Below are 21,198 nucleotides of genomic sequence, written 5' to 3' on the forward strand. Positions count from 1 at the left end.
CCATGCATTGAACCGTCAACCCGGGACGAATATAAATAATAACAAAATATAAATTAGACGATTTTTAAATCGTAATGCTGCTATAAACATTGAAAATATTAATAAACAATAAGAAATCTTTAATAAATTCGACTCTCGAGCATTGTATAAGAACTTCAAATTGACACCACTGTAGAAAAAAAAAAGACCTTTGAAAATAACCACTGTAGAAAAAAAGAGAACCTTTGAAAAAAAAACCGCATTTTTTCATCACAAAATTTTTCATAAAAAAATATTCACAATTTTCAAAAACCCCTACGTACCTTTGTGAAGATAACTATCGAGAATATTCTGTAAAATTTTTGAATCGATTGGTCAAGATTTACTTGACTTATGTTTCCGGCCGTCAAAAATGCAGCACTTTCGCGGAAATGACGCCAAGCCGATATTTTGTTTTTCAATTTTTAAAACCGATCATTTTTTGTACTTAAATATACATATTAAAAAATTCTTGATACAAAATTTATAAAAATTTCCCGATTTTTGTTCAAAACGCTGTATCTTGAGAACGGTAGCATACACTGAAGTCTTTTTTCATGCGAGTTTACGTACCGCATAAATAAATCGCATAAAAAACCGCATAACTCTGAAAATTAGCATAAAAACGCATTACTCTGAAACTTCGCATGAAAATAAACCGCATAACTCTGAAACTTCGCATGAAAAAAAAACCCATAATAGAAAACCGCATAACTCTGAAAATTCGCATAAAAAACCGCATAACTCTGAAACTTTGCATGAAAATAACCGCATAACTCTGAAAATTCGCATCAAAAAATCGCATAAAAAAAGACCTTAGTGTATAGCAAAATTTTGATTAACATCGTTTTTATTGGAAATATAGCTTTCTTTCATGAAAGTTTTGTTGATAAATAAATAATTTTCATTAAATTGTTGTTTTCATGATGTTCAAAAATTTACATTATTTTGATAATATGTAACTATTTCAAATATTTTTCTCCTTCCTAGAAATTTGACAGTATTTTACTTTGGACATCAGTTATAACAAATCAAAAATACACTTTTTTGGAGATATTTCAATTTTTAGTATTCTTTTTAAAATAAAAATCGAACAAAAAAATTTTGTCAACTGTGCTTATTTTTTTAAACAGTCCTTATAATTACCTAAAACATTGCAGAAGACACCAAATCGATCGAGCCCACCGTTTTCGAAACATACATTATTGCAAATTGTCTCTTTTGATCCTAATGCCCCGTTTACACTTCTGCTGGCTGCCAGCATGCCGGTGTCAGTGTGCTGCCCTCTTAGGAAAAAACGTTCAACTGTGGTCCAATGATCCAAAGTATTAGACCAACGAAGGACCACCGTTGAACGTTTTTTTCCTAAGAGGGCAGTACTCTGACACCAGCAATCAGCATGCTGGCAGCCAGCAGAAGTGTAAACGGGGCATAAAGAATGCATATGAAAAATTTGAACCAAATAAAAAAATACAAGAAAACATCGACCTTTGATTTCGTATTTAATTGCTCATGCTACTTGAAATAATTCACTTTAACGGTTCAGGAAGATCATTGCGAAGAACGGATTTTCTTAGACGCTCATTTCATTGCACACAGTATGGTCAGAACAATCCAATGGATGTTTGTTTCAACAGCTTATATCATCTATTTGATTTTAATATTAGCAGACACATTTAAATAAAAAAGAAAACAATGTACGCTGTGAACCATCTACGTACCGGTTTTATTTCGTCTCTTTATATAACAGTTAGGAATTGTTGACACTTATCAACCTGTAATCTCGATGCCGGAAATCGGATCGGGATAAAATAGCACAGCATCCCATAGGTAAATGCGTATGCACGGAATGCATATGAACGCAGGTTCGAATCCTGCCTCTGGGTATATCTTAAAAAATATCTTTTTTGTGAGTTCTTTTTTCATTTGACTTCTCAATTTTTAACTGTCATGCCACCTAGCAGTTCAGCATACACCGCTAAGCGAACGTGAAGTTTCTGTTATTTACAGAACATTTTTGTTATGCACCGCTATTTGCATTTTTTCTACTAACGTGCTGATCGAAAACGGTTTTTTTTTCTTTTACTGTACGATTCTGAATTGGTCATAAGAGGCTAGCCTCAATCTGTTTTCCCGCTTAGTCGTTGCAAAAACGAATGTAAACGTTCTGTACACTGCCTCCTGTTTAACGTTGCGTTAGAAGGTGTGATAAGAAGAACTTACCTTCAACGTTTTTAAGACAACATACACGAGACAAAGAGGTTCAGGGGACGGGTGGTCCTTGATGATATCAGCAAGTAGTAGCATTAAGCAGCTGGAAGAATCAGGCATCGTGCATACCGCGAAATTCGGACGTTCGGTCGAGATGTTTCTTAAGGGTTACCCTATAGGAACAAGAAGACGGTGCACATAGCGAGCACGGAGGAATCAGCAACAAGCAGCAATGAAACAAGTGGAATTGAGACTGCTTCTACAGACAGAAAGAGAGAATAGGGCTCTATAGCCTGACAGGTATGTATGGTAAGTACGTTTCATACTCAATCGGAATTTGATTTAGCGAACACCTAACCGAGTCTGATATCAAATTGTGAATTAAAACACAGAAAAATGATTCTTTTTTTTAATATAGAGGTTTTTAACCATAAAGTCATTCGCCGGGGTTGGGAATCGAACCCAGGTGGGCTTTGTGAAAGGCATCGACTAACCCATCGCGCTATACCCGTCCCCTAAATGATTCTTTTTTTATGTGTACTGTAGCGGTTAATAACAGGTTCAGATTTTTTTCTTTTGTATCCCAGTGATGTTTATTTGTTTGATTAAAGAAAAAATTGAGTAAATTTGAGGCTCTCTATCTCACATTGTTAAGGAAACGCGATCTAGCATAACTGATCAACTAGCCTATTTATTTGATAATATAATTATTTGAAAAATTATATTATGACGATCATTCTAAACCGTCTGTCGCTTTTGTTTTTTCCTATCTCCTTGAATCTTTTTCAACTCGGCACTTTTCGTACTAACAAGTTCCTGACTAATGTCAAAAGGTACATTTTTTCCATCATTTGTTGAATCGCCAACAGGTTTTTCGTGACTGTGAGCGAATCGATTCCTGGCCAAAGAAAGGAAGTCTCCCTCCATTGTCGCTATTGCTTTACAGTTTAAACTTTGTCGTTGTGCACATCGCCAACAGCTGACACCACTATTCGAAATCGTTTGACAGCTGTAAAAGTAACCGTCATCTAAGCGCAGAAGGAACACACTTTTCGGTAGTTTATAAAACGTGTACTGCCAACTAGCTTCCCGGTCCTTATCTGATATCTTTCCTTCTTCTTGATCTGTATGCGCAATGAACATGTCTCGAACGGAAGCCACATGACAATGATTAACTCCACCAACAGATACTTCCATCAAACTGTTGTTGAGATGTATTTTTCCACGACAAGCGTATTGTGGTGAAAGATGACATTTCCAAACGGAAAACGTTTCTTGTATATTATCCAACTGGTAGGTGAAAGCGTTGAAGCGAATTAAGCATGAGTTATCATCCTGTATCAAGATTTCGAAATTTCGATTAGTGTCAACATCCCTCAATTTCTTGTGTAAAGAAATTTCTTGTTTTAAAGCGGCTAATGAGTTAGATTTAAATTTTTTGAAATTCTTCTGTCTGCTGGTTTCACCATTAGACGTTCCTTTCAATAACTCTTCGAAATCTTCATTAGGCAAATCATCCTCTGGCTTAGATTGTTGACTATTGTCATCTATCTCGACATCCTCAGCAACATTTTCTTCTTGGTCAATGTCACCCTTTCGTCTAAACTTGCCTGTTAGGGGATCAAGTATTTCTTCGTCGTCGTCTTCATCTTCGTTACCCAGGAGAATGGCTCTGTTTTGTTTCCGTTTCATATCCATCTTTGACATAAATTGTCCACTCAATGAATCTAACACAACTTCATCATCGTCTGATTGCTCCTCTGCTTTGTCGGGCTGTACTGAATAATTCCCTGGAGCGTTTGCGAATAAATCTTCGACTCCGTCATCTTCAGAATGTCCATCTTTAGATTGTTGGGCATTTGGTGTTGTTAAACCAACTTTTTTAGGTTGTTCGGTTACTTCAATTGACTTTGTTAGTGGTGACGTATGAATTGTATCCTTAGGTGATACCTTCGACCCATCTACATCATTCTTGATCAAATCAACGACAGTTTGCACTGGTTCGTGATTGTGGTTTTCTGCCACTTCTTTAGCGATACTGAACTTCTCATCAGTATCCAATATGCTACTGCATGTGACACATTGCCACCTGGAAGAAAGTAAAACAATTTATTAATATATAAACATAATCGAAGAAATAGAACTACCAGTAAACATTAGGTTATTGATGAAATACTCAAAATTCAGCGGTACTGACCTGAATCCAGGGCTGCCTGGTTCTTTTATATCATAGACGTAATCGATGAAATACAACTTTGGTTTCGAATTTTCCAACCCGATTTTGTATTTAAACAGTTTTCGTTTCCTTAGGTACATCATTTGTCCTTCCTGCTCTTTGATATCTTCTATTTTAACCGTCTGTAGAACAGGTAGTTTCACGTTCATGATTCCTTTGGTCGCACTGAGCATCTGATATCTACCAGCATTTTCCTCATTGGCGACTGGTTTGGGTACCTTGTGATTGTGTAACCCATACTTGGTCCACGATTGCGAATCATTTCCTTTGGTTTCCAAGATAGCTGGACACTGAACCTGTTCTCTCAGCATGCAGTCCCAAAAGTTACTACGTTGGTGACACCACTTAATTTTATACAAATGTCCTTCGAAATTGAGCATCTGTTCGGATTTTTGGAGCTTAACCAGTTGCACAGTTCTGATTGTCTTTTTCACATCGCTAAGTTTCTTCTCTGTGTTAGTGGTTTCTTTTGTCATAAGCGGTTTCAACTGTTCCGTTGGAACAGCAACACCTGGTTGAGACGTGCTTCGATGTGCGTCCTCCAAAATCGGACAAGAACTATTATCGTCGAGATTATTATCATCTTCGCCAGGGTTAGTTGCTGGTTGAATATTTCCTGATTGAACGTCATTTTCAGACATAGAATCTTGTTCTTGATTATTACTATCGCGTCTTACTCCAATCAATTCATGTGGTTCGGTGGGAACAGCAATCGGATCTTCCATAACGGAATCGTCGTTACCATTGTGCTCACCTAATTCAATAGTCTCGTATATATCAATCACTGTGCGCTCTTTCGCACCGGAAGATTTAGTTGAGGTTTTCAATTTCTTGATCGTTGTTCCATGGAACTGAAACAATGTTATATTTTAGATTGTGCATATGGGTTATTGCACCAATTTCCGACCATGTTTTGTACCTGTGCATCTCTGACTTTAATAAAATGTCATAATTTGAATTTTTTGTGTACTTTGGAATGGGCGGGATTAGAACAACACTTTTAATACGGCAATAAAATTAAATGCAAATTGCACAATATACATATTCTTATGTTGAGAAGTCTCAGGTTATTGATAAAAGTTTATCGAAAATTTCAAAAAATAGAATTTATTGTGAATAATTATCATTGCTTTGTTTTACTTCTAAATTCTTTTCTCTAGTTAGATTTCACGTTGCTTCTAAATTTTTGGCAATATCTTTTACTACAAAAATTTTGCCTAGAATTAAATTTTTTCTCATTTGTTTTAGGTTCGAAAAAGTTTTGGAAGACGACGGTCAAATGTTTTACCAAAAAAAACTTGGTGTGGTAGGCGATCTGTGGGTGCGACAAATTCAGCAAGCCGTAGATATCGACCTAGGAGAGGAGATTGAATAAATAAATTTTGCGAAAACGTAGCTGCTATCCTTTTTTCCTAGTGCAGGATGGGGTTAGACTGTCCGATTTTTGAGAAATTGCAGTAATGCCTCCGTAATAATCAAAAGAGAGGTTCTCATTTGCAGATGTGTTAGTATGTGATGCAACCAGCAAAACGCAACTTTTCTAACCATTCAATTTTCTCGGATGATTTTTTTTAAATCAACTACAAAGTCAATTTGATCAAATTCGGAAGGGTTATAGCGATCGTTTCCATTGTGAGTAATATTCTAGGTGGCGTATCCGACAAATTGCAGTGTTTTTCAATACGCTGTTTTCTTCGAGATGCTTAAATTTATTTCAAAAACCTTAGACGCTTTTAAAAGTTATTTTCAGGATATTTAATAAGTTTACAATGCTCATGACGAACACTTTTTGTACTAAAAATATAATCGTGTAAATGTTTTAATGAGACCACTCGAATGGTAATAGAAAGGCAAAGCACTAAGTGAAGAAGTTTTTTAAGTTTTTCTACTGTTCAAAATATTTTAGTAAAATGATGACATATTTTGCATAAGAATACTATTATTTGTATATGAAATTCTTTGCACTCGATTTTACGATTGAAAAAATCAAACTCAAAGTGTTTTTGTTTCAATCGATTGTTAACAAACAGTCGAGTAACACCGTCTGTTTTGAAGTACACACAAATTTTCATATTCTAAAGTTTTGTCGAAATCGGAAATTCACGAGTACAAAACTGTTGGTAGAATGGCCCAAATACAAAGTTATTAGAATGGTGTTATCAATCACGAATTGAAATACCTGTATTTCACTGCCAAATCTTTTTTGTGGTAGCGTTGAAAAGGACCTATTTTTCAAAGGAGACACGATTCTTTTGAAACGATCTACGTTGTAAGTATGCACCGGAGACGGTTCACTCTTAAAAGTACTCTTAGATACCTCCGAAACAACTGATTGCGGCGTAACTGTTCGAGGAGTGGCGACTTGTTTGCCTGTTGAACCAGGACGATTCACATCAATGGGAATAATCGGAGGAACTTCATCATCATCTTGAAGATCCCGAAGACTATCCTGTAGGAAAAAAAATGCATTAGGCAGATGTTATTTTTGTAACTGTTTTTGTTATACAGCTAATTGAAACCAACCTCTTCTTGTTCAGTTGAAAGAGTATTCTCTGTTGTACCAGAATTATTTTCCTGATTGTTCGGTACATTCAAGGATGGGACACGCGAAATGTTTCCATCGAATGTGGAATCAAGCGCAGTTACTTTCAATGTGTTATCCTTGGTAATAGAACCAGAAGCGACCAGCATCATGGGCCTTGGTACGTCCAATGATTGCTCCTCAGACTTATCATTGACAACCGTCTGGCAAAATGTTGGTAAGATCTCATCCGTAATAGTTTCTGGTTCTTCCTCTTCGTCTGCTGTGTCGTATTCATTCTCTGTCTTTATTGTCGATTGAACCAATGGCTGTGGAACGGTCACAGGTGGCAGCGGTCTTCGTATGCGGTTTGAAGCATCTTTGTTGAGAGACATGACATGTAATATTTTGGGTATTCCGACTGGTGTTGGAGTTGGTTGAAGTTGACGGTGAGATTTAAAAGGAATAGGTTTTATGAAATGATTCTGCCGGACATTGAGTTTTCCCCTAGATAACGGTTTTTGTTGTATAGTTTCTACCTTGACTTTTGATTGACTTTCAACGGTACTGTCTGATGAAGGTATTATTTTAGGAATGGATAAATCACTTGTCGTCGTCGATGCACTGTCTGAAATTCTTTTATGTGTGCCAAATGCACTGTTCGAAAATGTGACCGGTTGCTCACTAATGCATACTGAATCTACCAACTTACTGGAATTCGGACTAACACGTCTAGTTTTTTCAATTTTGAACTCTTGGTCAGTTGGCATCGATGATGATGCTCGTTGTATGGAACTATTAGTTTGTGTTGCATGTTGTTTCGAAAAAGCGGAATCATTTTTCAATGTATGTTGTTGTATTGTAGGACCAACTGGAATTGTGACTAGTTTATGATGCGTTTTCGGGACAGATGGAGGATTTATTATTTTCATCAGCACAGGGCTTCTAGGTTCGGTATTCTTTTGCACTTGGAAACCCCATTTCAGCCATACCGGTTGATGAAAATGGCTACCATGAAATTCGACCACTCCATTTGTCATGGTCATCGCACCCAAACAACTAGGACGGATACAGTTCCAGTATGACTCACTGCTTTGTCTAGATACAGTTTCATACCAAAATCCTTGACAGAGAACTAACTCACGCAATGGACCGCGAATCAAGGTAACCGCTTGTTTGTACCCCGTGTCGCAATCTTTGACCGCAGATTCTATTATAGTTTCTCTGGCGTGACTATGCTCTCCCATTGATAATACTTCGCTTCTATCATTTGTTATCAAAATAGCTTTGCATTTCTTCTTTGGGTCATTTAGACTTTTACATTCAAACATAAGTGATCTATTATGAGTGATTAGATCGAAACTAAATCTATATCCATCGTAGACAAATTCCCCATTAGAGTAAACCGATTTCACCTCTTCCATTCTCTGCTTGTGTAAATGATTGGCATTTTTTGTACACACCTTTCCAGAGGGATATGAAACGATGTATGCTGGACAGCAAACTACACTGCAACCCCAGATGACGGAGTGCAAATTCTTGCCCATACACGAATACCAGTACCAGTTATCACCGTATCGTAACAATTGTTTTCGATCTGGATGTAATGATTTTCGCATACTCAGATACGTTGCATATCGCGTGCAACGCAAACGAAACTGATTGTACTGTTCTAAAGATTCGTAGCATTTTTTGCATATCAAAGAATGAGAGAGATCCTCAACGCTTATCTGGAAAAAATATAAGATCAATTGCATTAGTAAACAAGCATAATTTGATATACAAGGTAAATACACAAACGAGTCGTCTGAAATCTAACGAATATTTTAAATTTTTACCTTTGTAGCTTGAAAGATAATAATTAATGAAAAATAACTGGAACTCTTTTACCTACACGCAGAAACATAGAACACATTAGATTCTTATATATTGAATCTTTAAGTTAGCTTCAAATATTCGTTTGAATCAAATAAAACTATTTTTGAATTGAATTTAGTGTGGCAATGCATATATATGCAATATATTTACATTTATTAAATATATTGAGACATGGATTCAAATTCGAAAGTTTTATTAAATTAAATTTAAAATTGATTTGATTCAAGTGCTTGTTACAGTACGTTAAATGTATTTGAATAAAATATGTCGTGGTATAGATTCAAAATAAAAAATATGTTTCAACAAATATTTTTTTCTTTCAATACATATACGAAGTAATACGATATATTGGAATTAAATATGTTGGCTTTTGAATTCAACTGAATCAAATATACTAAGTATTATCTTAAAATTAATGAACGTTTAATAGAATTTTCCGTCCTTGAATCAAGTACTAGAGAATATTGTTTCTAGAATATTGCCAATAATTCCAACGGTGTACGGTCACTTCGCCGACGGTCATTAGGCATACAGTCAATTGTGTTCCAAATTCTCCAATTGGTTCTGTCCAAAATGGATTGTTTCATCTTCTTTATAATCAAATTGGAAATCACAATGAATTCCTAGTCAAATTTCGTACGAGTTTACCGAGTGTACACGGGGAGAGCTATCTCAGTTCTGTCTTGATGCATTTTCTCCTTTTCCTACTCTCTCGCAATGCGAGAATGAAAGTCACATCTTTATACTAGTATAAGGGGCTGTTATACTAGTACGTCACGCTTTTTTGATGATTTTTGACTCCCCATCCCCCCTTTTTCACAAATTGTCACAGAAGCAAAGACACCCCCGCCCCCACTATGTCACATGTCACGAATTCAAAATAAATAAAATTCATATCAATACATTCTCAATATGTATGACAAACCATACAAATATGAAGGAAAATCGATTTATTACATTCATTAGTTAAAAAAATATCCCTAAAGCTACAAAATCATCGGAATTATTTTATTAATATCAATTATATAAATTAACAAAAGTATTTGGTTGGAATTGATGAACCATTCAAATTATCTGTTTTATTCCTCCAAGGGGTACACAGACATATTATTGTTTTAGGTAAAGAATAATATTTCCGTAGTGTTGCATACAGGGCTGAGAAAATAAAGACCAAAACCTCATCAAAACGAGATCACTGCCGGAGAATCTTTCCATGATCAGCTGATCAGTGAATTTTAAATCACATCGATCAATATCGGTACTGATATTCCGTCACACAAAATCGGTAGTGATTTTGAGCTAAAATGATTCTTGATTTATGTAAGTTCAATCATTGGATGATTCGATAAGCTTTGATGTTGGTGGAGGAAAATCACATATGATCAAGATAAGACATGACATGATCTACGTCTGAAATCGTTGATCTCCCACCCTTTTTCAAATGGAGTACAATTGGATAAACTGCATCAGAATCATATAAGAGAAATTCTTATGATATACTATTATCAATGCTAGAAAATCAAATTACTGAAAAAATTGTCAGTGCATAACTTAAGTTAAACCGTTTGAAGGCATCTTTTTCTTCATTACTCATATTAGGCAAAATTTATTAATTTCGCAAATTTACTCGCTCCTCCGTGCACTTTTGCTGATCACAACAGAAATGATTTCCTGCATCATTCATTTCCGAATTTACAAGAAGAAGCTTTCACATCAACAAATACACATTTCCCTATAGAATGTAAACGTTTATTGTGGAGATTTTTTCAGGAAATATGGCAAAGATTCCAAAAACCTCCTCCCCCCCTTCCCCCTGTCACAAAAGGTCACGTTTTATGAAACACTCCCTTCCCCCTTGCGGCGTGACGTCTTTTATGTACAGTCCCTAAGTGTCGTTTCGAAATATGCCGTGCGAAACGGGCTTGCCACATATACAGATTAATATGTATTTTATTTCTCCTGAAAAATACAGATTCAAATGTTGCGAAAGGAAAGAATTTCTTAATACCGCTAAAAATGCACATTTGTTTAACTCGTTCCATCCCTCAAAAATTGTAACACACATTTTCATTTTCCACACCCCTGTGAAGAGAACACCCAAACCAGATTTGCAGGAATTATATGTGTTCGTAAGGTGCTCGTTTCATAGAAAAGCAGATCAATAAGACCTTTGACCCCTCACCCCCCCCCCCCTGTGTGATACACTGCTACATCTTTCCCCTGGAAATACTTCTTGAATCTCCTCTGAGACAAAAGTATTATCTGTACTGGTCAAGAATTTTCGATTCTCGTAAAATTCGATCAGTTCCACCTAAAGTTCCACCCATGCTAGGGACACTTGCTACTCCTTCCACCCACATGAAAATACCCTTATGACTACTTCCCAAGTGCAATAAGTATCTGTACACTGAGGGTAAATTCATCATAGTTGATATGTGCTAATCATATACAATTTTGCAATGAGTGTTTATACTTGCTACATATGAGTTCTGCACATACCAGACTATTTTGGGTTTGATATTGTTCTTATGTTTAACACACATTCATTATATATGCAAATAATAATACACACTATAAAAAATATTAGGATGCGTTATGTTATGTTACTACTCCTTATGTGTAGATAACATAAATTTTAATTGAATGAATATTGATACTCATTATACTATGCATGCAAGGCTCATGTACTTTGAAATTTAGGTCGGGATTCAAATACTTTGTATAATAATTTCTAAAATGTTTAAAAACAGAATACAGAAAAAAATCTTTATTATTCATATTCAATTAGAATTATGCTATATTTAATCTAACGAAAAAAATGCTCGTTTTCTACAAATAACATTTGTGATCAATTTTGTGTAATTCTGTTGGGAAACCATCTATGCCTTGTATTCCTATTATATGTATTTCTTCTAGCTTCGCTACTGCTTCATATGAAAGGTAATGACGGTTATAACCACCTACGTTCCGTAAATCAGAAAAATATTGTTATGAAAACTGGATTAAAATAAAAAAAAAAATTCCAGCTGGTACCCGAACGTTTCTGCGTAGTGACGAAATTGTTTCAAGGCGAACTCAGTATCAAACGGTTTTGGGTTGGACTGACGACAATTGAAACTAACAGACCACTTCTCAAGAGTTGTTGCCCACGGTTTAGTGTTAAGTTTGAGCCAATTCAATGCTTCCTCTCCTGAGGGTCGTGAATGAACCACATCGATTTTGCCTTGCGTTAACGATACTGTTGTATAATATTCCACCGTTATTTCGTGAAACACATTTCCTAAATGAAACAAAATTGTTTAAAGTAACATATCTTGCCACGCAAAAAATCACAAAATTAAGAATATAATTACCGGTTTTTCGTTTTTGAATAGCATTGTAATAGCCTTAGTGTTGGTTTTAAGAATTTCTTCCGTGATTTTTCCATTTGAATTCATATGATATTCCGAGATTATGGAGACTAATTCCGCTTGACTCTTATCGGATAACAGTCCTTGTTGAGCACGACTTATTAGTTGTTGACCGGTAACTGCTGCCTTCAACAATTCACATAACTTGTTAAGTCCAAATATTTCAATCAAATCGGATCTTTCTATACACTACCAAGAAGATGTAATAACAGTGTCACTTGCTACCTCTGATTCCGAAACATGGTCAAGTCCTCGACAATTTTCCTGATAAAAATTTTGAGTATTATGGTTGTGTTCCACAAATCTTTATGCCCTGCCGCTTTCTTTTTGATGGTAGATGAGTGCTGTTTGGAGATGTTTCGAAATTTGCTCGTTCAAATTTTTCGGATTCGATTCAGCAACAGAATTAATGGCTGCAGAGTCAAAAATATTTGTTTTGGCTTGTGTATGAATGTTCTGCAGAAACACGGTATGACTTTGTGTGTCATCGACCACTTGTGGAGAATTGCCTGAGTGAAGTAGATTACAGTACTCTGTAGAATTGAAGTCGTTCGGTATCTTCTGCACTGTCTTGACTACACTTGAACCGTCTGTGTCTTGATGGTGAATGCTGGTCACGATACCGATCTGTTGTACACTGTTCAATGTTGACTCCTCTTCTTGTTGCGACTAAATATTTACTGTAGACACTGGATTTGGAAGCTTGTTTTGGAGCTTGGAAACAGTTTTTAATGCTTCCTGTACTCAACAAACTAGAATCAGAATGCATCAAAGAATTTCATTCAGCGACAATAAAATTTAGTGTAACGTTTAGTAAATAAATCAAATTGTACAGTATATAACAGTTAGCTTGTACTTTATCAAACATTTTATTACTTACTTGTAAATATTTCAACAAATTCAACCGGTAAATTGAGCTCGGCACAAATTTCGTTAGTGGACGCCATCATTTTTTTTTGCAGATATGCCAGGTGCACAGATTCAATGTGGTGCATCTATTTTTAAAAATACACCGATTCCTCCGACAATGCTGATATGATATTTTCTGACTTCTCGTTCGTACTTGGCGGGATTTAAGTTAAATTGCTCACAAAAATAAATTCTTATGGGACTTTATCACCTATTTTGCATATAATGATTTTTTCGGCGAAGATATTTTTGAAAAAATTACCTGGCATCAGTTCGGTTCGTAGGCAAGAGTGGTAAGAGTAATAGACCTGCACATGTTTTTCATGTTTTGTTAGTATTGGTAAAAAGGTATAACGTTATAATATGAACTTTATGTGTGCAACAGATTCGAAACATTAGATACAACATAATGATTGATTTTTTTTGAGTCACATATTAAACAAATGTGTATCGCAAATAAAATAGTTATAATTGAACATTGATATTTTATGTGTATTTTGTGTTACAGAATTCAATCTCGGTTAAGTGCAGTTGGCAAATAAATGTCATCAGCGCATTGCGATCAGTGTACCAAGTTTGGTTGAAATCTGTTCGATTGAACCGGTTTGTAGTGCTGGATCGTATGATCGTTTATTTTTTAAATTTTATTTTGAAGTTGAGATTTGTATCAATTTGATAAGGAGTGTATCGAAAATAAGCTATTCACAAATTTTTCTTTCAAATTATGATAAAAAACGATATTTTATTCAAATTGATCCGTTATTGTACGAAGTTAAACTTGAGTATAATGAAAACCGAATGAAATTTAAGTTATTCCTTCAAGAATTTTCGAACTTTTGATCGAACGCTCTTCATCAAGTTCCGGACAAGTGTTGCATCGCATTTTTTGGACGCGTGAGACCAAATTTTTTTGAACTCCTGCATGTTCCCAGCTGCCTTACCAGTCTTCTTGAAGACCCTCTTCAGTTTATACCCTTTTCCGCAAGCCAATTGAGAGTGGTTTTGGCATAGTGAGCCGACGCTAAATCCTACCAAAACAGTGGAGGTGTACTATGCTTCTTATATAAAGGCAGAAATCTCTCCTGGAGACACTCAGATCGATAGATTTCTGCATTTATAGCTCCGGTAGTGTAAAAAATGTTTGAATTCAAACCACAGGAACATAATGCTTGCCATACTAGTATCTTTCAACCGAGTTTCTCTACTTGAATCGACCTGTCCGCATCGCTCACATCCTCCCCAACAACGACAGTTAAGCATTGTGGACCTGAAAGGATTTTTGAGTCCTCCTTTACATAAGTCCCATCGTCCATCAAAACGCATGCATCCGGACACTGCAAAAGACGCGAATACAATTTCCGGGCCCTTGTTGCTGCTCGCTTCTTCTATTCTACACTTTGTTTCGAGATTTTCTGCTTTTTGTAGGTCTTCAGGTGATTTTGCCTCTTGATATGCTGGATCATTCCGACACTCGTTCCTGCTTTTTTGACCAAATCACGTATTGACATTGATTTTTTCTTCAAGACTAGAGATACCACTTTCTGGACTAGTTTCGGGTTGAAAAACCCGGGTTTTCTGCCTCTTCCTGGTAGCTTATCCAACGAATAGTGTTCTCCAAATATATTAATGATGGTTTTACCACTGGCATGATGAATTCCAAACCGCTTTGTCAATTTTCGCATAGTAATACCCTTCTCACTTAGCCATGTGTCCAGAACCTTAATTTTCACTTCCTTTTCAATATGCGACATTTTGAAAACGCGGAATTTCAACCGCACAAACAAGTAAACATACGAAAACTAACAGCCAAACACACAGCATGCTGTGATCTGAACATAAAAAAAACATCACAAATACATGCGTACAACACGAATGTATGTGGATAGCTTATTTTCGATACATTCCTTACAAATATCCGATTCGGGTTAAAAAGTGTTTTCTAAATATATTTCATGTTTCGAAAGAAATCAAGTACATACGCTCCATTTTTATGTTCTCGTATAAATACGCCAACGATAGTTCTAGAGGATTTCAATGTACATGCTTTAAAACAAAATAATATGAAAGTCATTGATTTCATGAGCAAGTTTATGAAATTGGATATGAAATCTGCTACTTCACAAGCTACTACGCTTGAAGGTTCATATATTGATCTCGTATTTGCTAGGAACGTCAAACAGAAAGCCGTAGATAAATTTAATACTTTTTATATCATAGGACTATTGTAATATTGATCAACCCATCGAATTGATGTTTTCTTCATTGAAAGATTATAATCGGTTATAAACGCTATACCTACGCCAACTATATCAGTATCTTATCCACGAACAACAGTTTAGCTTGTAAATAGACGACGGAAGTCTGCGGCATCCATCGAAATTCGAATTCAACTCGTCACTCTCCATAACGAATGCCTTTATAAAAGGTTTTTTACAAAACCAGCATTAATTATTAAATAATTAAATAATTAATAAGTTATAGAACTATAAAAATTATTTCGTAATATTTAAATTCTGTGTCAGAATGTTTGATGTAACCTATCCGTACTTTAGTGTATAGGTGCATCGTTTCAAATTTTAGTTGTGAAGAAGAGGAATGCTTGCACAATTCACACAATCGATCAACTAACTGATATTTGGAAGTGTGAAGAAAGCGTGCCAATTTTATTCGTATTCGCGACATCCAGTAATGTCTCTGACATTACCCACCCACCTTTTTGTATTTGAGCTTGGATATAAATATATTTTTCCGTGTTTTGCATCGTCGTTGTGTATAATGTGTGTGTATTTTCATTTTTTTGCACATAAAGCAAAGCAAGAAGAAATTCAAGAATTTGTGTGTGGTCCTTAGACCTTAAATTGGAATCCAAGTTTTTGAAAATTGGTTTAAAGATTTCCGCCAAGTCAGTGCCCATATTTTCATTTTTCTTTGCACATATCACTCTGTAATTTGGAAACCGGAAGTACACTGAGATATTTTTTCTTTTTACCTTTTTATATATATATATATATATATATATATATATATATATATATATATATATATATATATATATATATATATATATATATATATATATATATATAAAAAATAGGTATAGAATTCGCTCAAACTTTCGAAAATTTTTCCGAGGCCCGGAGGGCCGAATGACATATACCAATTGATTCAGCTCGACGAACTGAGCAAATGTCTGTGTGTGTATGTGTGTGTGTCTGTATGTGTGTTGTCAACTAAGAGGTCGAGATCTCAGAGATGGCTGGACCGATTTTGATCAAACTAGTCGCAAATGAAAGGTCTCCCCGTCACCCAGAACGCTATTGAATGGTTTTGAGATATGACGTTTACTTTTTAAGTTATTCAAAGTTTTATGTCAAAATTTTCAGTTTTTTTGACAATATCTGTCACAACTGACCTTGAAAACAGTATATGTTTCTAGACTAAGATTCCGCACGGTAATATCTATCCAACAAGCCATAGATCGTCAAAATCGGTCCATTTTTAACGGAGGTATCGAAATTTTTGTGTAAACGACTTTTCTCCCTATTTCAGCAGTAGGAGTTTTGAGCGCTGTATGACAAAGCAATGCTTGGGAGCAACGGAAAACACGATTTTTTATTCTGTTACATACAATTGTTTCTAAGTACCAAAAAGACTGTGTACAGCATCCTTTTTCATGACAATTTGCCTCGGACCTATTTTAGCACGGCTCGTTTTTGGCAACATAATCGTTCGAATATGACATATATAAACCAGATGATTTTTTTTAATTATAATGTTTTAAACTACTTACAGCAATAAATGCTAGAAGCACATAACATTCGTATACCATTCGAATCAGTTCGTCGAGATCAGCAAATGCGAGTGTGACAAATAATTTCACTCAATTTTCTTTGAAAATTTCTTTTCTACAAATACAGATTCATACGAAAATTCGTATGCTCCCAAACAAAGTTCCTGAATTATGTTTGGTTCCGACCTCTGGTTCCGGAACTACAGGATGATATATGAAACGAAATCAAAATTGTGTAACTCATTCTTCTCGTAGATGGCTGAACCGATCTAAGATTCAAATGAAATCTAAGAATCATCTAAGTTGCAATTAAAAAATTTCAAGATTCTTTAAAACATCTTGCTCTTCAGTCAGATCCAACTTCCGGTTTCGGGGATACAGGGTGATTAGTATAAAAATATCTATTCCACATAAATTAATCAGGTTTATCGGGTTAGCAGATTTGGATAGTTGATAAAAAAAATTAACTTTTTTCAGTTTTAGTGGTATTCAGTTGTCGATTCAGAAGGCACCTAAAAATTTAATTCGTGCTATGATTTCTCAAAGATGTCTTCACTGATTTTCAAATATTTTGAAACAAATGTAAACTATACAGCTATTCAGGTGAATTTATCTGACTTCGGCCATACCGATTTTAGAATTCCGGTTCCAGTATAAAATCGTTTCTCAAAGCTCAATCGTTTTCTCAAAAAAGCCTAATCAAATTTCAGAAACAAAAATTCAAATTGAATTAAACTTATATACAAAATTAATTAGTTTTATACATACATACAAAAATTAATGAATTTTATCCAATTAAGCTTCAAAGTTGTACTCAAAACTGTAATTTATTCGTCATATGGCCATACGAATCGGTTTGGGTTATGCTGGTTCCGGCTCTGGAAGTACCTTAAATTACCGTAAACTCTAAAGTGGAACTGACATATCATGGCATGTTTAATCGATTATCACACTTCTAGATTTAAATTCGATTGTATTTGCAGTTTCGACATTACAGAGTAATGAGTGATTACAATCTCAAATTGTCGCTTAAAACGACGGTCATTAAAATAATGTAATGAAAACTTAAACACCGAAGAATATTCATGCAAAAAACACATGCGGATTGATAAAAAAAGGTATCATCTCACTGCTAGGTGGATTAATCACGTTTTACACTGTGATTTTGCTCAGATTTCCGAAGTTACGCGGTTTTTTAAACCCGGATATCTGAAGCTAAGCGAATTTCCGAGTTTATGCGTTTTGTGCGATTTTCGAAGTTACGCGTTTTTTAGTAAGTAAATAATATTCATGAATTTCGTATGAGACTACAAGACGTGCAGCCAAAAGTAAGTGCGCAAACATTCTACTCTCTCTCTCTCCCCCCCTACACACACAGGCCTCGTTTGAAGTCTGTTTTCATAGTGATTGTACCAAACAAAAATTTTACAAACCGTCTATAAGCGAAATGTAAAAATTTATCATTTCACTGCTAGGTGGATTAAGCACGTTTGTTTAACTGTTTACCTGAGCATATGGCACGTTTTATTTCACACGAAAGAAAAACGCCAAAGCATCTACCAATGCAGCTTTATTCATCGAATCTCGTCTTGTAACAATTAAACGAAAACTAGTTTATTTCATTTTTATCATGTTGAAACTTGAAAACTCGAAAATACCACATAGTACCTTAGCAATAAAATGTGTTGTTACGAGGTTTACAATTTTACTACATTTCTGAAGAAAACTACCCATGCAATAAAAATTGGCTAATGTGGCTACCAGTTCATTTTACAACATGCATACAATTTACATAGTGCATCAACAATTTGTTTGAATACATGTTGGTATATCGACGAAATTATTACTTTTTTGTAATAAAGCACGGCTTTAGTCAACGAAGCAACACTTTAGTTAAATGTAACAAAGCTTTATTCAATGGAGAAACAAAAAATATCTGTCCAAATAGTGTACATACAAAGAAAAGAACTACATCATTTGCCGGAAAAATCAGCCTCCAATCAAATGATCATGATTTGAATAACCGTTTGTTGAAAACAAATTCAATCTGAATGTGATAGTTGGTATTATAACAAATTGTTATGATACAAGCTATCTGAATCAGACTTAAATTTTGTATCAATTCTCAGTCAAAATCAACGATTGAAAAAATAGAACCGGATTCTGGATTTTAATAAAATTTGTATTTTGTGTTTCGACCGGGCTTGAATTTTCCATACAAAAAAAGACTCCACCGAAGTAGACAACATAATTTTCACATTCGATTTAATTATGTAGACTCAACTAAAATACTGAAGCAACTAGTTGAGCGTAAATCGCAGTTATATGCGAAGGAGAAACAAAACTAACATTCAATCCTTTAGTCGTTTCAGTCATTTAGCTTGATATAATGCCACTAGGCGGCTCTGTTTGAACAAATCCATTTAATGCATTATGAGAAAAATAAATGAGAAACACTTACGGCCAGCTGTAAACAATCTTTGATTTTTCCAGTAAGGTGAGTAAACGCCTTATTATCCTTTGGTGTAACCATCTGTACATTTTCTGCCAAGCATAATCGGCAATAGTCCCTTTGAAAAGAGAAATAATAAGATATGTTCGTCCACTAAATGAGAAACTTACGGTAGTTGACTCTCTTCATCCAATTTATGTACTGATTGTAATTCAGTATATGAACCAACTGAAGTCCGGCGAGCCATGTTAATTTTTGTAAATTAATGCTTCACTTTACACAAAAAACTATTTTCAGTATAAAAGTATCATTCTAAACCAAAAACAACACATTGATTTTTTCATTTACTGTGAAAGTTTCCCATTCACCCACCAGATGTCACGTATCTTTGACAGTGTTGTCAAATGTTTATTTGACATTTAGATGTCAAAAAAGTAGTAGCGAGGTTGATAGATCAATGATGGGATTTCAGGCGATTACGATGAAAGTGTTAATAGTATGTTCACATTAGCGCTGATATCAAGTGACGAAACCTAATGTGAATGATATCAAGGACCCTCTTCAGTGATGATATCAAGGACGAAACCAGAACGTACATACGAAACCTCTGGATTCGAACTAAAAAAGTAAGGAGCGATCATCGCGCAAAAGGAACGTTTTATGAATTTTTGACTGAATTTCCAGTGGTTGCAGCGTTCAATGGCATGTTGGTAGGTGCAACACATTTCATTGCTCAATATTATGTAACTTGTTCATTTTTAAAGATATTGATAGAATACGAAATGCTTCAACCAAATGCGCCAATCTTCGAAGAAGCGTGGAACCACTTGCAAGTAAAAATATTGAATAAATATAGTGACATGTTTCGCTTTATAAAAAGCGACTTTATCAGAGCACTCGCGATCATAAGGGAAAAACACCCAACTCGGGGCTCAAAGCGTCCTAGAGACAAAACTTTGGGGGATATGCGAAAAAATAACCCAATGCATGGAATAATTCAATGGATCAAAGTAAGTATATTTGAACAATACCGAATTTTTGTAAGCCCAAAATCTATATATATATATATATATATATATATATATATATATATATATATATATATATATATATATATATATATATATATATATATATATTTATTTATTTATTTATTTATTTTTATTTTCATAATTCCAGCTCGACTCAAGGTGGCCGCATCCGGAAACGCCGCTGTTGGTAGTGTTGTCAGAGGAATTTGGCGAAGGAGACTGCTCATTAGTTTGGAGAGATGTAATAATTCCCATAGGATCCGAAATACTGTCAGCTTTTAAAACTCTGCATGGTTTTTACAGTATTCGGTATCAAATGCGAGCCTTCCGACAAACTTTTTTTTATTTTTTTTTATGCTGCATGTTTTCAGGTAGAGGCTTTAAGCACTACTGGCAACAAATTTGTAAGCCTCCTTTAAATATTAATGAAATAAATTATTGATCCTGAATGGCGTGTTTATAATGTTGAGAAATCACAAACAAAATAAATCGACTAGATTTTTGATTACTGATGATTCGGTAATTTATTTTTTCATTTTTTCGTTTCATTGGATTGCCGAATATTCAGTGAACGTTTCACTGAGCAAACAGTAAATCTTATGCTGGCGATTTCGGCAATATTTGACGTTTGTCAAATTTTAGTGTGCCGAGACGCTCAGTAATTTTATTTTTGCCGAGATGATTGCTGATTACTCGGCTGTGCGAATCTCGGCATTTTTTTGCCGAGACTCAGCTAAAAAAT

The 21,198-nt window shown here is 35.0% G+C and overlaps 1 protein-coding gene across 1 annotated transcript; it reads right to left on the reverse strand.

The window, feature by feature from the left end:
• Positions 1–2,795: 2,795 nt before the first annotated feature.
• Positions 2,796–19,781, reverse strand: LOC131440411 (uncharacterized). The gene is made up of 6 exons (XM_058611676.1): positions 19,596–19,781; positions 19,435–19,543; positions 6,989–8,716; positions 6,645–6,914; positions 4,427–5,316; positions 2,796–4,318 (listed from the first exon to the last, which is right to left on the reverse strand). Exons 1-6 carry the CDS (start codon positions 19,670–19,672, stop codon positions 2,968–2,970), a joined length of 4,425 nt encoding a protein of 1,474 aa, XP_058467659.1. The 5' UTR covers positions 19,673–19,781; the 3' UTR covers positions 2,796–2,967.
• Positions 19,782–21,198: the final 1,417 nt, after the last annotated feature.

Source organism: Malaya genurostris, chromosome 1 (genome assembly GCF_030247185.1).
Source record: "Malaya genurostris strain Urasoe2022 chromosome 1, Malgen_1.1, whole genome shotgun sequence".
NCBI classification, from domain to species: domain Eukaryota; kingdom Metazoa; phylum Arthropoda; class Insecta; order Diptera; family Culicidae; genus Malaya; species Malaya genurostris.